This window comes from Cyclopterus lumpus, chromosome 25 (genome assembly GCF_009769545.1).
Source record: "Cyclopterus lumpus isolate fCycLum1 chromosome 25, fCycLum1.pri, whole genome shotgun sequence".
Classification (NCBI taxonomy): Eukaryota; Metazoa; Chordata; class Actinopteri; order Perciformes; family Cyclopteridae; genus Cyclopterus; species Cyclopterus lumpus.
In genome coordinates this window covers 4415721-4432830 of record NC_046990.1, presented here as the reverse complement: position 1 = coordinate 4432830, position 17110 = coordinate 4415721, and the positions used below count along the sequence as shown (strand labels likewise).

At 45.1% G+C, this 17110-nt stretch overlaps 1 protein-coding gene across 3 annotated transcripts in view; it reads left to right on the top strand.

Moving 5' to 3' along the window:
* Nucleotides 1-419: 419 nt before the first annotated feature.
* wdr26a (WD repeat domain 26a) overlaps nt 420-17110 on the top strand; it is a 33678-nt gene continuing 16987 nt past the window's right edge. For 2 of the 3 annotated variants that reach the window (XM_034528514.1, XM_034528512.1), the window contains exons 1-6: nt 442-1088; nt 2779-2878; nt 3051-3107; nt 13379-13515; nt 14515-14612; nt 15111-15267. In XM_034528514.1, the coding sequence (XP_034384405.1) occupies nt 802-1088; nt 2779-2878; nt 3051-3107; nt 13379-13515; nt 14515-14612; nt 15111-15267 (836 nt within the window). In that variant the 5' untranslated portion in view covers nt 442-801. Of the gene's footprint in view, nt 1089-2778; nt 2879-3050; nt 3108-13378; nt 13516-14514; nt 14613-15110; nt 15268-17110 lie in introns of all 3 variants that reach the window. The other variant, XM_034528513.1, reaches the window with a different exon arrangement.

Below are 17110 nucleotides of genomic sequence, written 5' to 3'. Positions count from 1 at the left end.
ACATTTTAAACCTTTGAGGCTTTTTTAAACCTTTCATATTGTGTCACACCATCGCTCTGGTGCTGATCCTGCAACGGCTGTGACTATGGAAGGACTGGATTGTTGAGATATCAAGGACACACCCATTGGGAATGACAACGAATGTGAGAATTAAGTCATGTGTAATCCTCATCTTCATATCAAATTAATTATTCATATTTAAATTGATCCTTTCCATAATTATTGCTGCATGAACACATAAAGAAGCAATGATGGTGTGAGCGACTGAGGTGTACAGGCTTAAGGTTTGTATCATTTGTGACATTGAAATACACATATTAACCACAATATCAGTGGGTAATTTGAAAAACTTAAATTAAATTTCAAGTCAATGGATTGGGACATTATAGACACAGGACAGCGCCCCTAACGACGACGCAGCTGAAAAGACGTGAAGGAATTTCCGCTGACGTCAGTGCGTATGTCTATAACAGGGCTGCAGCTGTCTGATAGCAACAATAACAAGCTCTACCCAACTGCATACAGCGGTTTTAACGGTACCTGACAGCACAGAATTGCACGGAATTTGTTCAAAATGCTACCGTCGAAATAACCTTGGTCTCCGTTTGTTCGTCGTGCGAGTCGACATCCGGGTTATTGTCGCCGCCGCCGCCGCCAAACGAACACGGAGACTCGGCCGCAGCGGGAGCAGGGCAGTTCGGGGCTGCATCTGGGTCAGTGGGCCTCTCGGCAGTACTGGTGGTGTAGTTCTCCCTGCGGTGACCCGTCTCCCTGCCATCTGTTCAATAACCACCGTGTAACATGCAGGCTAACGGGGCAGGACAGGACCGAGACTCAGAACAGTACTGCCGAAACAACAGCGAGTCGTCCTCCACCGGAGGAGCTCACTCTAACGGACTCCAGTCAGTCCCCAACAATGGAAACACTGTCAGCAACAACAACAACAACAACGGAGTGTCAGCTCAGCCTCCGTCCAACAACACGGCGGCTGAGGCCAACTCGGGCGTGAAGAAGAAGAAGCGTTTGTCCCATTCTGAGGAGGATGTCATCCGGCTGATAGGACAGCATTTACAGGATCTCGGTCTCAAGTAAGTGAGCCAGCTGGACTATCAGAGGCGAGCCTGTTGTCGGATGAATGGTCTTCCACCATGCAGTGGGGACAGTCCTGCTGACCTGTGGACATGTTGTCTTCTCTCTGGTCCCCGGAGGAAAACAAACCTTTCAAAACCCCAGGCAGTGTGATGCTGGTCTGTATATCAGCAATGTGCTAACATTCATAAACATAACTGGATACATGTTACCAATCTGAAGGCCTTAATTCGGCCTGTACATGATCCACAAAGCAAAAAGGCCCCCATACCTCTGGTACTGGTCCGCAGTAGATGAGACAACCCGCACTGGGCTGAAGTTTTTCATGGAATTTAAACTGTTTGCATTCTTGTTCAATGGAACATAATCCGAATCATGTTATCAAATTCAACTCGGTAAATATGTTCGCCACAGTAAAGAATTGCTCCTAAACATTCCAAAAAAAGGGCAAGTTTGGACAAATATAGTAATTCTGCTCAACGGTTTAGAGTTTGCATGTTCTCTACTATTCATTAGTCTTTGAGTCGTTTTGTATCCGCCTCCCTGCGAGAGGAGCACATGTCAAGAGTTTGAAGTGAAGGGATGGGATGAACCATCAAAGGGTTCATAGAGAAACTATTTTATTTTGTAGTTTCTGGTTAACGGATTCATTGTTTGGTCAATGCATTTTCTGAAAATTGAGACAAAAGGGCACACAGTTTTCAGAAACCAAAGCCTGATTAGAACGATTATCAGTTCTGCTTGATACATAACCGTTACAATGTCAGTTAAATAATACAGAAATAGAAAAGCATCATACATTTTTGTAAAACACACCTTTTCCCACATCTCTTCAGTACAGCTTATATAGACGGTTACAAAATCGTGAGCTTAAAATCAAGTCTGTGGCTCAGATGTATTTTCAGCAGGGGAGTTAAAAACATGCAAGTAAGCATTTTTATTATAATCATCTGACAGATGTATGGATTGCATTTTCTATAGTGAAACTGAATCTGAAATAAAATGTGAGCTCTGCCTCATAAAGCAATGTTTGTCAGTATCTCTGGGCGCGGACTAGCCCCCAGCCAGCCTCTCTCACATACGTTGCTTCTGAGGTCGAGTCAACATTTTCCCACACACAAATCAGCACTAACACAAGACGTTTTGCCATGTTTAATTCAAGCAAAACGATTGCTGGAGAATCTGTCCTTGGTGGACATTTGCAGCTCCATTACGAGCCGGTTAAAAACCAAAGCACAGAAACGGCAAAGCAGCGTTGCTACTGTCCTTGGTGCAGAACAGTTTCTCTGTCATTCAGATAACACTTCATACAAAAAGAGAACAAAGACTGATGATGCAGAACTAAATAAGGCTTATTCTTTTATTCTGGACATGTGAAGCTTCTATTGAGGTTTAGGAATGAAGTTGTGAATGCTTGACCTCCATATTTTATGACGATTGGAATAGAGTCATTGATTGGATTTGCCCCCTCCCTCCTGTGCTGATGCTGTTGCTCGGCCCGTTCTGTGCTTACTGTCACACAATCATGTTATTTATCAGTTGGTCACATGACACAACTTTACATGTTCAAGTTCCAGTCATTGCATTAAAGATTGATCATGAGTGCTGAAGCATTCTCAGGTTATTTTTTATTGTTATTTTGATTATGATGTTGATTGATTTTTCCTCTACTATGTACATTGTTGACAGTCAGACGGTGGACCTCCTGATGCAGGAGTCGGGCTGCAGACTGGAGCATCCCTCTGCCACAAAGTTCCGCAATCATGTCATGGAAGGAGAGTGGGACAAGGTGGGCCCAAGTTATCTAAAATGATTATCAATATCTAATAGTCCAATTTACCAACAACAGATTATTTATGTGCTTAAAATCTCTGCTAGTCAGTGTTTGTCTAGTAATGGGTTTATCTTTAATGAATCCTACCCGGTTTGTGTTGATCATGCCTTTCCCTCTCTTTATTCAGGCCGAGAGTGATCTGAATGAGCTAAAGGCGTTAATGCATTCTCCGAGTGCAATTGTGGTAAGTGGCAAGCTCAACAAATCTCAGACCACTGACACACAGCTTTGTCTCTATACCGTGTTCAACAAATCAACATTTTATGTGCAGCTCTGAAAATAGGGACAAAATAAAAGGACCACCAATAATTAGCACTTACGTTCAAACATTTCTGTCGCTACCACATAAAAAAAAAAAAGGGAAATTATCATTAAAATTTGTGCCTACGGTGTATGAATGTTAATTACTGCTGATGTGCAGGTGGAACCTTAGCTCCTCCCACCAGTGTATAGATGGGTGTGAATGGGTGAATAATGTCATGTAGTGTTAAAGTGCTTTGAGTGGATAGAAATCACTGTACAAGTACAGTTCATTTACCATCAAAGTATGAGTCTCACCAGCCTTGGTGTTAGGTTAACATATGGTACTTTGTGCAGATGTATTGTGAAGAAGAATGTCCAGTTATATGGAGTTCTAGTGTGGTCAAAATGAGATAGACAAGAAATACATTATAAAATAAACATATTGTAAGAGTGAAATTGTGTTAAACATAATTGCGCATGTGTAAACGTTTTAGATGAGTATGATATTAAATGATGTCAATCATCATGTTTACACATGTTTAAAGATCTGATTTCAGATATCGCCACTAGTTGTTGCTGTTCAGGTGGCTGGAGGTGATAGGATTATGTAAGGAGGGATGAGAAAACGAGCGCGAGAAGACTTGTCTGGTTCGGTGTTGGGACTTCCCTAAAGTTATGAAGAAAACCTAGAACATGTTGGACTGACTTATTTCTTATACTACACCCACGTCGCTTACAATATGAATAAATTAGGTCATCAATAAATGTACCTACATTACATTACATGTCATTTAGCTGACACTTTTATCCAAAGCGACTTACAATCATGTTACATTCATACACAGTAGACACAGCTACAGGGAGCAATTCAGGGTTAAGTGTCTTGCTCAAGGACACATCGACTAGGGCGGGGATTGAACCGCCAACCCCCTCATTGAAAGACGGACCTGCTGACCTACAGTCTCCACTGGGCTGTTTCTATTTCAAAATATCCTTTTTCCAAAGTCTTTTTAATTTCACAACACCGATTTTCATCCCCAAATCACCTCGGAGATTTCATACACTAGTAGGGCAGACTGTGGATCTGGGGTGGAGCGGGTCATCCTTCAATCAGAGGATTGGCAGGTTGATTCCCGGCTCCAGTAGTCCATGTTGTGTCCTTGGGAAAAACACTTAACCCCAAATTGCTCCCGTAGGCTGAGCCTGTGGTGTGGGAATGGGTATGTACGCCGGTCTGCCCCTCTGCCACCTTCTGTGTTCTATTTGTCTAGTATTGCCTGTCACTAAGATTGAACTGTACAAGGTGATAGGCATCATATTCATTATACTATAGATCATAACCAGGGATAGTTGTGTGTTTCGCAACACATTAAGGGATCACCTACTCCTATTAACTCCATGACCCGGTAACTCTGGTCTTCCATGCTTTGCTTTATCAAATCATCCAGAAATCCGACAGAGGAAAAAGGGTTTAGGCAGGACCCAAGTGCAGACACGGAGACTGCAGGGGAGGTGAAGGAAGGGATTTTTATTGAATGATAGCTGATGATTTTTCTTTGTCATAACAGGACTCAGAGCGGCCGAGAGTCACACTACCACTGAGCTGACGAAACAACCTGGAAGTAGTGAGAAGGAAGCTGGGGGATTTGACTGGATGGGTTTGATGAGTAGATTTTGTGCAGATACTTGGATGAGCCCAGGTGCTGGATGATTGATGCTGTGAGGGTGGAAGTGAATAGTTTTTTAAGAGGCAAAAGCAGAGTCTGTCTCTGGAGTCCATGAAAAGGGGATGGCAGTGTAGGTGAGTTGAGTGAAGGGGGCTGTTACTTTGCTGTAATCTCTGATGAACCGTCTTTAAAAATTGGCAAAACCTAGTAACCGCTGTAGTTGTTTGCAAATGGTGAGTGTAGGCCACTGCCTGCACTTTTTCTGCAGCCTTCACCTGCCACTGCTGGATGATGAAACCAAGGAAGCTGACTGGTCACACGGAATGCACATTTCTCCGCTTTCTCCTAAAATGTATTCTCCAGCAGCCGGCGCAGCACAAGCCTGACATTCAATTCAATTCAGTTTATTTTGTATAGCCCAATATCACAAATTACAAATTTGCCTCGGAGGGCTTTACAATCTGTACACATACGACATCCCTGTCCTAGGACCTCACATCGAATCAGGAAAAACTCCCCAAAAGGGAAAAAAGGGAAAAAAGGGAAGAAACCTTCAGGAGAGCAACAGAGGAGGATCCCTCTCCCCGGATGGACAGATGCAATAGATGTCATGTGTACAGAATGAACAGCATTACAAAGTTACATAAACACATTACATGAATATGACAATGTATGAATGGAACTCCAATCCATGAAACAGAAGGAGGTAGAGAGGAGGGGGGCGGGGCGCATCAGCAGGGCCAACGCTAGACTGGCTCACCAGGCATCAGACACCGCCAGGTCCATTGGACCCTATGAGACGTGAAGTCACAAAGACTCCGGGGAGGAAGCAGAGTTAATAAGGTGCACTGGAGAGATGTAAATTCATCCATAAGGAGAGAGAGAAGAGGAGATAGGTGCTCAGTGTATCCTAAAACATCCCCCAGCAGCCTATAAGCCTATAGCAGCATATCAAGGGGCTTGACCAGGGCAAACCTGATTCAGCCCTAACTATAAGCACTATCAAACAGGAAAGTCTTAAGTTTATTCTTGAATGAGGTGACTGTATTTGCCTCACGGACTGAAAGTGGAAGCTGGTTCCATAAAAGAGGAGCTTGATAACTGAAGGCTCTTGCTCCCATCCTACTTTTTAGGGCTCTGGGAACCACAAGTAGCCCCGCATTTAGTGAGCGCAGCTCTCTAGTGGGGCAATATGGTACTACAAGCTCCTTAAGATATGATGGTGCATCACTAATCAAGGCTTTGTAGGTGAGGAGAAGAATTTTAAATGTGATTCTTGATTTTACAGGGAGCCAGTGCAGAGCAGCTAATACAGGAGTAATGTGATCTATTTTCTTAGTTTTTGTGAGTACACGAGTTGCAGCATTCTGGATTAACTGGTGGGACTTAAGAGACTTATTAGAGCAGCCTGATAATGAGTTGCAGTAATCTAGTCTGGAAGTAACAAACGCGTGAACCAGCTTTTCTGCATCTTTTTGGGACAAGATGTGCCTGGTTTTTGAAATGTTACGTAGTTGAAAAAATGCAGTCCTTGATATTTGCTTAACGTGGGAGTTAAAGGTGGACCCACCACCCGCAGGGAGAATTATCGGGGTCGCGCCAGGGGTGGATGAGATCCGCCCTGAGATGCTGAAAGCGCTGGACATTGTTGGGCTGTCTTGATTGACACGCCTTTTCAGTGTCGCATGGGGGTCGGGAACAGTGTCCATGGACTGGCAGACCGGGGTGGTGGTTCCCATCTTCAAGAAGGGGGACCGGAGAGTGTGCTCGAACTATCGTGGTATCACACTGATCAGCCTCCCGGGAAAAGCTTATGCCAGGGTGCTGGAGAGGAGGCTCCGACCGCTTGTCGAACCTCGGATTCAAGACGAACAGTGCGGATTCCGTCCCGGTCGTGGAACAGTGGACCAGCTCTTTACCCTCGCAAGATTACTGGAGGGGTCCTGGGAGTTTGCCCAACCAGTTTACATGTGCTTTGTAGACCTGGAGAAGGCTTTCGACCGGGTCCCTCTGGGTTTTTTGTGGGGGGTGCTCCGGGAGTATGGGGTGCCGGACCCGTTGGCACGGGCCATCCGGTCTCTGTACGCTTGCAGTAGGAGCTGTGTTCGTATCCTCGGTAGTAAGTCAGACACGTTCCTGGTGGGTGTTGGCCTCCGCCAGGGCTGCCCTTTATCACCGGTTCTGTTCGTGACCTTCATGGACAGGATATCTCGGCGCAGCCAGGGGGCAGAGAGGATCCGGTTCGGGAGTCTCGGGATCGCCTCTCTGCTGTTCGCGGATGATGTGGTCCTGTTTGTCTCCTCGGACCGTGACCTCCAGCATTCACTGGGGCGTTTTGCAGCCGAGTGCGTAGATTATCCATTACCTCCTGGAGGACTGTTTCGTGGTGGCCTACCATAGCGCCCTGGGAGGCTAGTGCTTGGCGGAGGGAACCCATGTCTGCTTGGGCCATATTGGCCATATTGTTATGATGGGTTTTTATTGAATGATAGCAGGGCAGGAGGTGAATGTAGGTAGGGACTCAAGAAATAGTAATCACAAAAAGTGCTCTTTTGTCATAACAGGACTCAGAGCGGCCGAGAGTCACTTGAAGCTACACACACACGCACACACACACACGAAAATGTCTCAGATGCCAAAGTACATCTCGACAATTTCAGGGCTAACTGTACGAGGGAGTCGGGCAAAGAGAATGAGGGAGGGCTCTGCATGTATATCAAACACAGGTAGTGTCACATAATCACTTAACAGAATGATATCACGGCTCAGACATTATTTTAAATCGATCAAAACAAGCGGTGGACCTTCAAAATCGCCCGCTAGATCGGGGATTCACAAAGTATTTTATATTTAGTATTCCAAAGGCCATTTGCACACGTCTTGCACATGTCAAGAAGATCAAGATGGCTCTGCAGATGGCAGCCTCAATGACTGCTCTACTTTTTCTGTTTTGGTTTCTGTACTACTTTGTTGTCCCTCCTTTGTAGCTTATGAATATACCTTTTCGCCTGCTACATTATGCTACATTACAAAATACCATGGCTACTGCCAAAGCCTCCTGCTTCCCTGAAATCATCGATGTGGCAAGACTTCGCCTTCCCCGTGACTTATATATATATACAATAAACGCATTTTTGACAATGTTATATTACACATGTACCACAGACAACACTACACATTTGCCGGCATCAAAAATATATACATTTAGTTGAATTTATTAGAATGAATTGCGCTGATGACAGATGGCTGGGCCTCCAGATTTACACAGAGCTACATGACCATCACAGCACACTATATTAATGGTGATTCTATGTCAAACTCGCCTGATCTATGATTGTCACACAAGTGAAAATTCTGCTGAAGGAAATAGGAGTGGAATAATAATACTTTGAATTTATATAGCGCTATTCTAGACACTCAAAGACGCTTGAATGGAAACAGGACAGACCCAATGTCCTCATCCCTGTGACAACAGATCATATAAATAACATTGTCAATACCACAAAGGAGGCTGGATTGTCACCACATATTGAGGGTTTTGCCCACACTGAATGTGGCACTCTAGAAGGGGTTGAGAGTGAAACAATTGTACCGTCTTTTGGGCCAAGTCAGGAAGTTAATCACTTTTTCCAGTGAAGTACGACTGCAGCAGCTTTCTTAAAGCTCTAACAAGACGAGCTTTAGTGTCCTCCTCAAACACTGGTTCAAGATGTCATCGCAAGGTGGAGCTTTGACATGTGTGGACATAGCCAACATGGCGCAACAAGCTGCTGTTGATTCTGCGCTCACAGATAAAACATGAAGCGTGCCAAGGACTATGTCAGCCTCTCTGATCAACAACATGTGTGTGTTCTTGAAGAGGTGGTTCAGGTACTGAAGTCTCTAAAAACAGTCACAACTGTGCTGAGTTCTGAACAACAAGCGACAGTGTCTCTGGTCTATCCCTTTAAACACAATATTAACATCTATGAAGCACAGTGTCACAGGTTATGAGATTGTGAAGGATGTTAAATCTGCTACAGCAGGTCACTTTGAGGAGAAGTTTGACCCAATACTTGCACAGTTCCGGAATGAGAGCACTGCACTGGATCCCAGGTTCAAGTCTCTACTCCACCTGGATAACTTCTCTTGGAGGATGATCTTCAATTTCTTGGCTGGGAAAATCTTGTAAGAGCATCCCACACAGGTATGTGGTCAATAATATGAGTTTGTTTCAGAAATAATAGTAATACTAATGTGGAATCACACATTTTTGTAAAACCACATGATTACAAAAATGATGTTGAATTATTCAAAGTAGTTAATTATTTTGATTTAAGAACATATTTCACGATTAATAATATAGAACACCATCAAAATAGCTCTTGTGTTGTGGTGTTGATTCACCTCAAGTCACTTGTGCCCTTCCATTACCGTAAAACAGCTTTTTTGTGTGACCGTGTCTTTTTTAGACCCAGGAAGATGCAGCACCCCGCCGCCCCAAAAGAAAACAGCGCTCAGTGAACTGTCTGGGGATTTCTTCAGCGTCGGCTCAAGCAAACCGCCGTCAGTTCCCTGATGTTGTGGAAAAAGAGACTCACCTCCAAAAGCAAAATTCATCACAAAATGATGAGCATCTTTACCAACAATGGTCCAAGCTCTTCACACAACATCTTGCTGTATCAACAGCAGGGGAGATCTTGACAGCGCAAAGAATAGCCCTTACTCCAGAGAATGTGAACATACTTCTTAAAGAAGAAAATTCAAATTTCAATGACAATTGTCTTGGCATAAAAAGTGTTCTAAATTGTTAGCATGGAAAATGTCCATTCAACTGCTTATCTTTCAGAAGAGCCACAAGATGGCAGAAGGTGTACTTTGGATTTTTGCATATGAGGAAACTGGAGCTGTTGTTGTTAAGTACCTTTCTGAAATCATCTATTGGATCTTCTTTTGTTCCCAACTGGTGAAATATGTTAATTAATTATGAATATTGCTTAGTTTGATGCATTCCAAAAATAAATAAAGCGGTCATATCACCTGCTGTTGATAAACATGTTGCCTCTCTTTTTCAAGAAGAATTACAAAATGATCTGTTGATCTTTACCAATCCATAGTCTAACAATTGCTATTGTTACTTGGTCTAAGAAAAAAAAAAAATTATCTTTTGGATGCAGAAAAAGAAAAAGAATAGTACTGAAACGTCTTGATCCCTAGAACAACAGTGTCAGCCGTAGGACCCCATTGCACTACTACAGGGTTCACTGACCTGCATGGACTAGGACATTTTTGCATCTTAGATGAGAGGATGTCCATGATCAGACTACATGAAGTTCTCTATTGACCTGGATCATCCTCCATATTATTCAGTAAAAAAAAAACCTGAGTTTTGCTCAAAATCATGAGCCGTTAAGTAAAGAATGACATCATCAAGGTCAAATTCCAATACAAAGTGAAACATCCAGCTGAGATCACTCGCTGGATGTGACCCAATCCCCAAGTTATCTTGAATAAGTGACCACGCCTCATTTGGTAAAGACCTAAACACCTTGCACACATAATTCAACACCATCAACTGCTCAGAGGAAATGCGAGGAACTACTGGAAATGCTACCCATCCTGGAGGCAGCACCCCTGCTCCCTTCAGGGAGGATGTGCGCCGGCAGCTGTACTAGTGCAAAGCCTGGAAATACTGAATACCATCATCCTTCCAATTGTCAAACCACAATGGTGTGGCTTGAGCGCCATCAGACAATCAGGAAACTCCACCACCTTAACGTCCCCCTACTTCTCATCCACTGTAACATCCTCAATCATCATCACCAGCAGCGGAGCCCCACTTTAACCCCTTCCTGTTTAACCTCTAGACCAATGACTGTCAGTCCTTTAACTATCACCTCATACTTCAAATACTCTGACACTGCCATACTTGCACTCCTTAATGACAATCATTTTGTTTTTGGCCATCAGGACTTCACACAATGGTGCAAGAACAATAACCTGCAGCTAAGTGTAATGAAGACTCTTACAGCACCCACACCACAGCCCCCAACTTGGAGAGGGTTGAGCACTTCAAATATCTTGGACTCATCATGGACAATAACTGAGCTTTGAAGAACACACCACTGACATCCACAAGCACAGACCACAAAGACACTCTGCCATCCGCAAACTCAAAGTCCTTTCTGTTGCCCCCACCTTCAGCTTGGCCACGACATTTAAACCCAAATTGCTCCCGTAAGCGGTTCCTGCATTGTGTGAATAATTGGTTAGAGTTTTGATGGGCAGATGACACCTTGCATGGTAGCTACTGTCATCAGTTTATGAATGGGTGTACATAGGCAGAAGATTAGAAAGGCGCTACAAGTGCCAGTCCATTTACCATTCACCTAGACGGTGATGCTTTGAAGCCGATGTCTCTACGCATTATAAAATAATGCAACATATAAATCAATTAATATAATATGTATTATTAAGTAGTGTATAGACTATTTTTAAGTATATGTAATTAAAATTAGCGCCATCTTTACCAACTGCAACATTAAAGTGTTGAACACATTAATGCATCAATAATTATAATTATAAAGGAGTTTCTTATGAACCTGCATGATTTCATCTGATTTTGCTTAACCCATGATTTAGAATAAGTATACAGAAAGAGACAATCTTCTCCGATGGTCACTTTTACTTATGAAGGTCATATTAGTAAAACACATTACTTGTATAAATATGAATGGTGATGTCATAGAAAGGAAGTCAATCTCACAAAGCATGGTACACGAGACGGGGTCTTTGTTTCAAGACGGATCTGGTTTTGCTGGCATTGCCACAGCACTGAGGACAGTCTGCCAGGTTAACAGTCGGGGAGGAACAAGGGACTCCCTCCCTGTAACAACTACACTACTAAATGCTCTTATATGTTCAGCAGCCTCTCTCATCTGTTCTTATCCTTCTAGACATTTCCGCTGCCTTTGACACAGTGAACCACCAGATCCTTATTTCCTCCCTCCAGGACCTGAGTATCTCAGGCATCGCACTCTCACTCTTCTCATCCTACCTCACCGACCGCACTTACCGGGTAACCTGGAGAGGATCTGTGTCTGAGCCTTGTCCTCTAACTACTGGGGTCCCCCAGGGCTCAGTCCTTGGTCCTCTTCTCTCTGTACACCAACTCTCTCGACTCTGTCATTCGCTCGCATGGCTTCTCCTACCATAGCTACGCTGACGACACCCAATTGATCCTCTCGTTTCCCCAATCTGAAACACAGGTAGCAGCACGAATCTCTGCCTGTCTGACTGACATCTCTCAGTGGATGTCCGCACACCACCTGAAAATTAACCCGGACAAGACTGAACTTCTCTTCCTTCCAGGAAAAGGCTCTCCCACCCACAACCTGACTATTAACTTCAACAACTCAGTGTTGGCTCCGACTCCGACTGCCAGGAACCTCGGTGTGACACTCGACAGTCAACTCTCCCTGACTGCCAACATTACCACAAAAACACGCTCCTGTAGGTACATGCTGTACAACATCAGGAGAATACGACCTCTTCTCACTCAGAAGGCGGCACAGGTTCTGGTCCAGGCTCTGGTCATCTCACGGCTAAACTACTGCAACTCCCTCCTGGCAGGTCTACCTGCTAATGCCATTCGACCGCTGCAGCTCATCCAGAATGAAGCTGCTCGACTGGTCTTCAACCTCCCGAAATTTACCCACACTACTCCGCTCCTCCGCGACCTTCACTGGTTACCGGTGGCCGCCCGCATCCGCTTCAACACATTGGTAGCTTGCTGCAAACAGATCGGGTCCGGTCTACATCCAGGACATGGTCAAACTATACACCCCACCTCGTTCACTTCGCTCGGCTTCTGCCAATTGGCTTGTAGTTCCGTCACTACGAGCTAAACACTCTATGAAGTCACGACTGTTTGCTGTGCTGGCTCCTCATTGGTGGAATGAGCTCCCCATTGACATCAGGACAGCAGAAAGTCTCTACACCTTCTGTCGCAAACTAAAAACACATCTTTTTCGACTATACCTTGAATAGGGAAGGTAGCGCTGTAGTAGCACTTTGGTAGCACTTAAATGTCTCTTACTGATAGCACTTTGTAGTTTAACACTTTAGTAGCACTTAAATGGCTCTTACTGATAGCACTTTGTAGTTTAACTTTATTGAAGAAATTGTACTCGCTTGATTCTTGTTGTTCTGAGTTTGGACTCATGGTTTAATGCATTTATTGTAAGTCGCTTTGGATAAAACCGTCAGCTAAATGACATGTAATGTAAAAGCAGAAAAAAAGTGGTTTAGGTGTGTTGCTACTCTTTTGTATTGTACTAAAAACATTTTCCAAATTGTTTGATGTTTGTTATGCATGTTTGTATTTGTTCAGAGAGAAAAAACTAAAATCTAAAACCAAAAATCAAATTGAAAGCTAAACCTATCCAATGCACCATCATCCAAATAGCTGAATATTCAGTGCCTCGATGTCATAAGAGTAAATGTTGCAGAACACACAGTCTGGATGACTAATTCTTTGTTATTTGGGCCTTGTCTTCCTGTACAGCGGATGAAGTTCCTGCTGCTGCAGCAGAAGTATTTGGAGTATCTGGAGGATGGAAAGGTCCTGGAGGCCCTGCAGGTCCTCAGAGCGGAGCTCACCCCTCTGAAGTACAACACTGAGCGTATCCACATTCTGAGCGGGTCAGTTCACCAGCAGACACATACTCTGGAATGTGAATGGAAGCGGAGAATACAATTACAATGTGAAAATGTTGCTCATTATCTTCATGTTTAAATGTGGCTTTTTCCATGTTGCAGTAGAATGTTTCAAATCCCTCGGAGCTGTGGTTGACAGAGTACTGAAGCTGTAAACAACCTTGGTGACAGAATCCCATTATTGAAAGGATGTAGAATCCTCTAAAAAACAAAGCCACAGAACACTAAAACACTAGAACCCAATCCACACAGACAGGGTTCATCCTTCCCATCAACATATCCATATCACTCTCGCCAGTGGTCTTTAGAGCTCCTCCCGCTGAGAGCAGCTACAGTCCATGTGCTCTCTCTCTCTCCTGTCCGCAGTAGTCTAAATAAACAGACACATTGTTCCAAACTGTGTTCTTTATTGTTGAATAGCAGCAAAACAAGTAACCATTTATTAAAAACATGAACACACTCTCTCACACACATGTCCCTCCCACCCCTGAACATAATGGATAAAGAAGCACTTTTCTACTCATGTAACTTATGTCTAAGTCACACTAGCGATGGTCAATCAATACACATTTGGTCAGGCGTCATATCGTCCAACCAATTGATCAACAGACCAGAGGGTGTCAGACTTAGTTGACAATTTGACCTGATCTTGAGAACATTTTTCACCATAATCAATGGAAATAAAGATGGTATCCTCTGGGGACCATGAAATATCCACAGCAAATAGCATGTGGTAAATACTGAAAACATGACTCGGTGCTGAGATATGGAACTTGGAACCAAACTGATCTACAAGACCCAAAGCCAGTAAGGCTTCATCTCTAATATATGGAAGTTGTGCTCACTCTAATGCAGGGAAGATCATACAATGGAAAACAACCTAAAGATGTGCTACTCTCCATGCTAGCCAAATATATATATTTTAAGAGACACGGATGGCTTTATTCTTGTCATAATCAGTAATTGTCATTGTGTATTGTGAAGGTACCTGATGTGCAGTCATGCAGAGGACCTGCGAGCCAAAGCAGAGTGGGAAGGCAAAGGCACGGCATCCCGAACTAAGCTGTTGGACAAGCTGCAGAGTGAGTGCAGTCCGACTTACTGTGCAAATATGAACATTCAGCAGTATGTATAAACATCATTGGGTCATTTAAAAAACTTTAAATATTTTTCTTTTACTGGGTTGTATGTAACTAAAGTCATCTTTCTGCAGTACAGTAATTATTCTTTGCAGATGTACACATATGTTGTCAGTTTTGACGGCTAGCTGAAATTATGGTTCTCCGGAGATGCATGAAAACATCTCTGTGACGTACACAGAGTTACGGTGTTACAAGTAGTTCTAGGACGCAGAGTCGTCAAGAGGAGAACAGAAACATACTACTAAGTATAAAAAAACAGCCATACTCTGAGTGACCTGTTTTCATCCTGGAGAGGTAGACGCCCAGCTTAAATAAGTATTAAAGCTGCTCAATGTGTGTTCAATCTTCCTGGTTGATTCTATACTATGATTTTTTTTTTACTGTAGCTGGTCACTTTATGTTCAGAACTAGTTAGAAACGTTTTGTGTGTGCATGCAGCATACCTGCCTCCGTTGGTGATGCTGCCTCCTCGCCGCCTGCAGACTCTGCTGAAACAGGCAGTTGAGCTGCAGAGGGAGCGCTGCCTCTACCACAACACCAAGCTAAACAGTGGACTGGACTCTGTGTCTCTGCTGCTGGACCATGCCTGCAGCCGGTAACTACCCACACATACCAGGCTGATTGAAAAATCCATTTTTAATGTTTGATTGTCATTTACTACTGTGAAACACAACTACTTTATGCAGTACGTAAACATAATTATATTCCTGTTTGGTTGGAAACAATATTCAGTCATTTGAAAACACCTTACAATAACCTTTACTCTAGAATCAGTTCAAATCAGGGTTTTCTCATTGCCAGAGAGGGTAGTCCATCCATCCATTATCACCCGCTTATCCGGGGTTGGGTCGCGATGGCAGCAGGTTCAGCAGGCCGACCCAGGCCTCCCTCTCACCCGCAACACTTTCCAGCTCATTCTGGGGGATCCTCCAGCGTGTCTTCGGTCTTCCCCGGGGCCTCCTACCAGTTGGACGTGCCCGGAAAACCTCTAATGGGAGGCGTCCAGGAGGCATCCTGACTAGATGCCCGAACCACCTCAGCTGACTCCTTTCGACACGAAGGAGCAGCGACTCGACTCCAAGCTCCCCCCTGATGTCCGAGCTCCTTACCCTATCTCTAAGGCTGAGCCCGGCCACCCTACGGAGGAAGCTCATTTCGGCCGCTTGTATCCGAGATCTCGTTCTTTCGGTCACGACCCAAAGTTTGTGACCATAGGTGAGGGTTGGAACGTAGACCGACCAGTAAAAGGAGAGACGGACCGGACAAAGAGTACAGCGCCTGTTTTACTGCTGCAGCTGCACCGAGCCGCCTGTCGATCTCCCGCTCCACCTTACCCTCACTCGTGAACAAGACCCCGAGATACTTGAACTCCTTCGCTTGGGGTAGGCAGTTTGCCCCCACCTGGAGGGAGCAATCCGCCGGTTTCCGGCAGAGCACCATGGCCTCAGATTTGGAGGTGCTAACTCTCATCCCTGCCGCTTCGCACTCGGCTGCAAAACGCCCCAGTGAATGCTGGAGGTCACGGTCCGAGGAGGCAAACAGGACCACATCATCCGCAAACAGCAGAGAGGCGATCCCGAGACTCCCGAACCGGATCCTCTCCGCCCCCTGGCTGCGCCTAGATATCCTGTCCATGAAGGTCACGAACAGGACCGGTGATAAAGGGCAGCCCTGGCGGAGGCCAACACCCACCGGGAACGTGTCTGACTTACTACCGAGGAGACGAACACAGCTCCTACTGCAGGCTTACAGAGACCGGATGGCCCGTGCCAACGGGTCCGGCACCCCATACTCCCGCAGCACCCCCCACAAAAACCCCAGAGGGACCCGGTCGAAAGCCTTCTCCAGGTCTACAAAGCACATGTTAACTGGTTGGGCAAACTCCCAGGACCCCTCCAGTAATCTTGCGAGGGTAAAGAGCTGGTCCACTGTTCCACGACCGGGACGGAATCCGCACTGTTCGTCTTGAATCTGAGGTTCGACAAGCGGTCGGAGCCTCCTCTCCAGCACCCTGGCATAAGCTTTTCCCGGGAGGCTGAGCAGTGTGATACCACGATAGTTCGAGCACACTCTCCTTTCCCCCTTCTTGAAGATGGGAACCACCACCCCGGTCTGCCAGTCCATGGGCACTGTTCCCGACCCCCATGCGACACTGAAAAGGCGTGTCAACCAAGACAGCCCAAGAATGTCCAGCGCTTTCAGTATCTCAGGGCGGATCTCATCCACCCCTGGCGCCTTGCCACCAAGGAGCTTTTTGACTACCTTAGCGACCTCTGCCAGGGATATGGGTGAATCCACCCCAAAGTCTTCCGGCGCTGCCCCCTCTCCGGGGGACATGTTGGCCGGGTTTAGGAGTTCCTCAAAGTGCTCTTTCCACCGCCCGTAGATGTCCCCAGTCCGGGTCAGCAGTTCCCCCCCCCTGCTGAGAACAGCCTGGG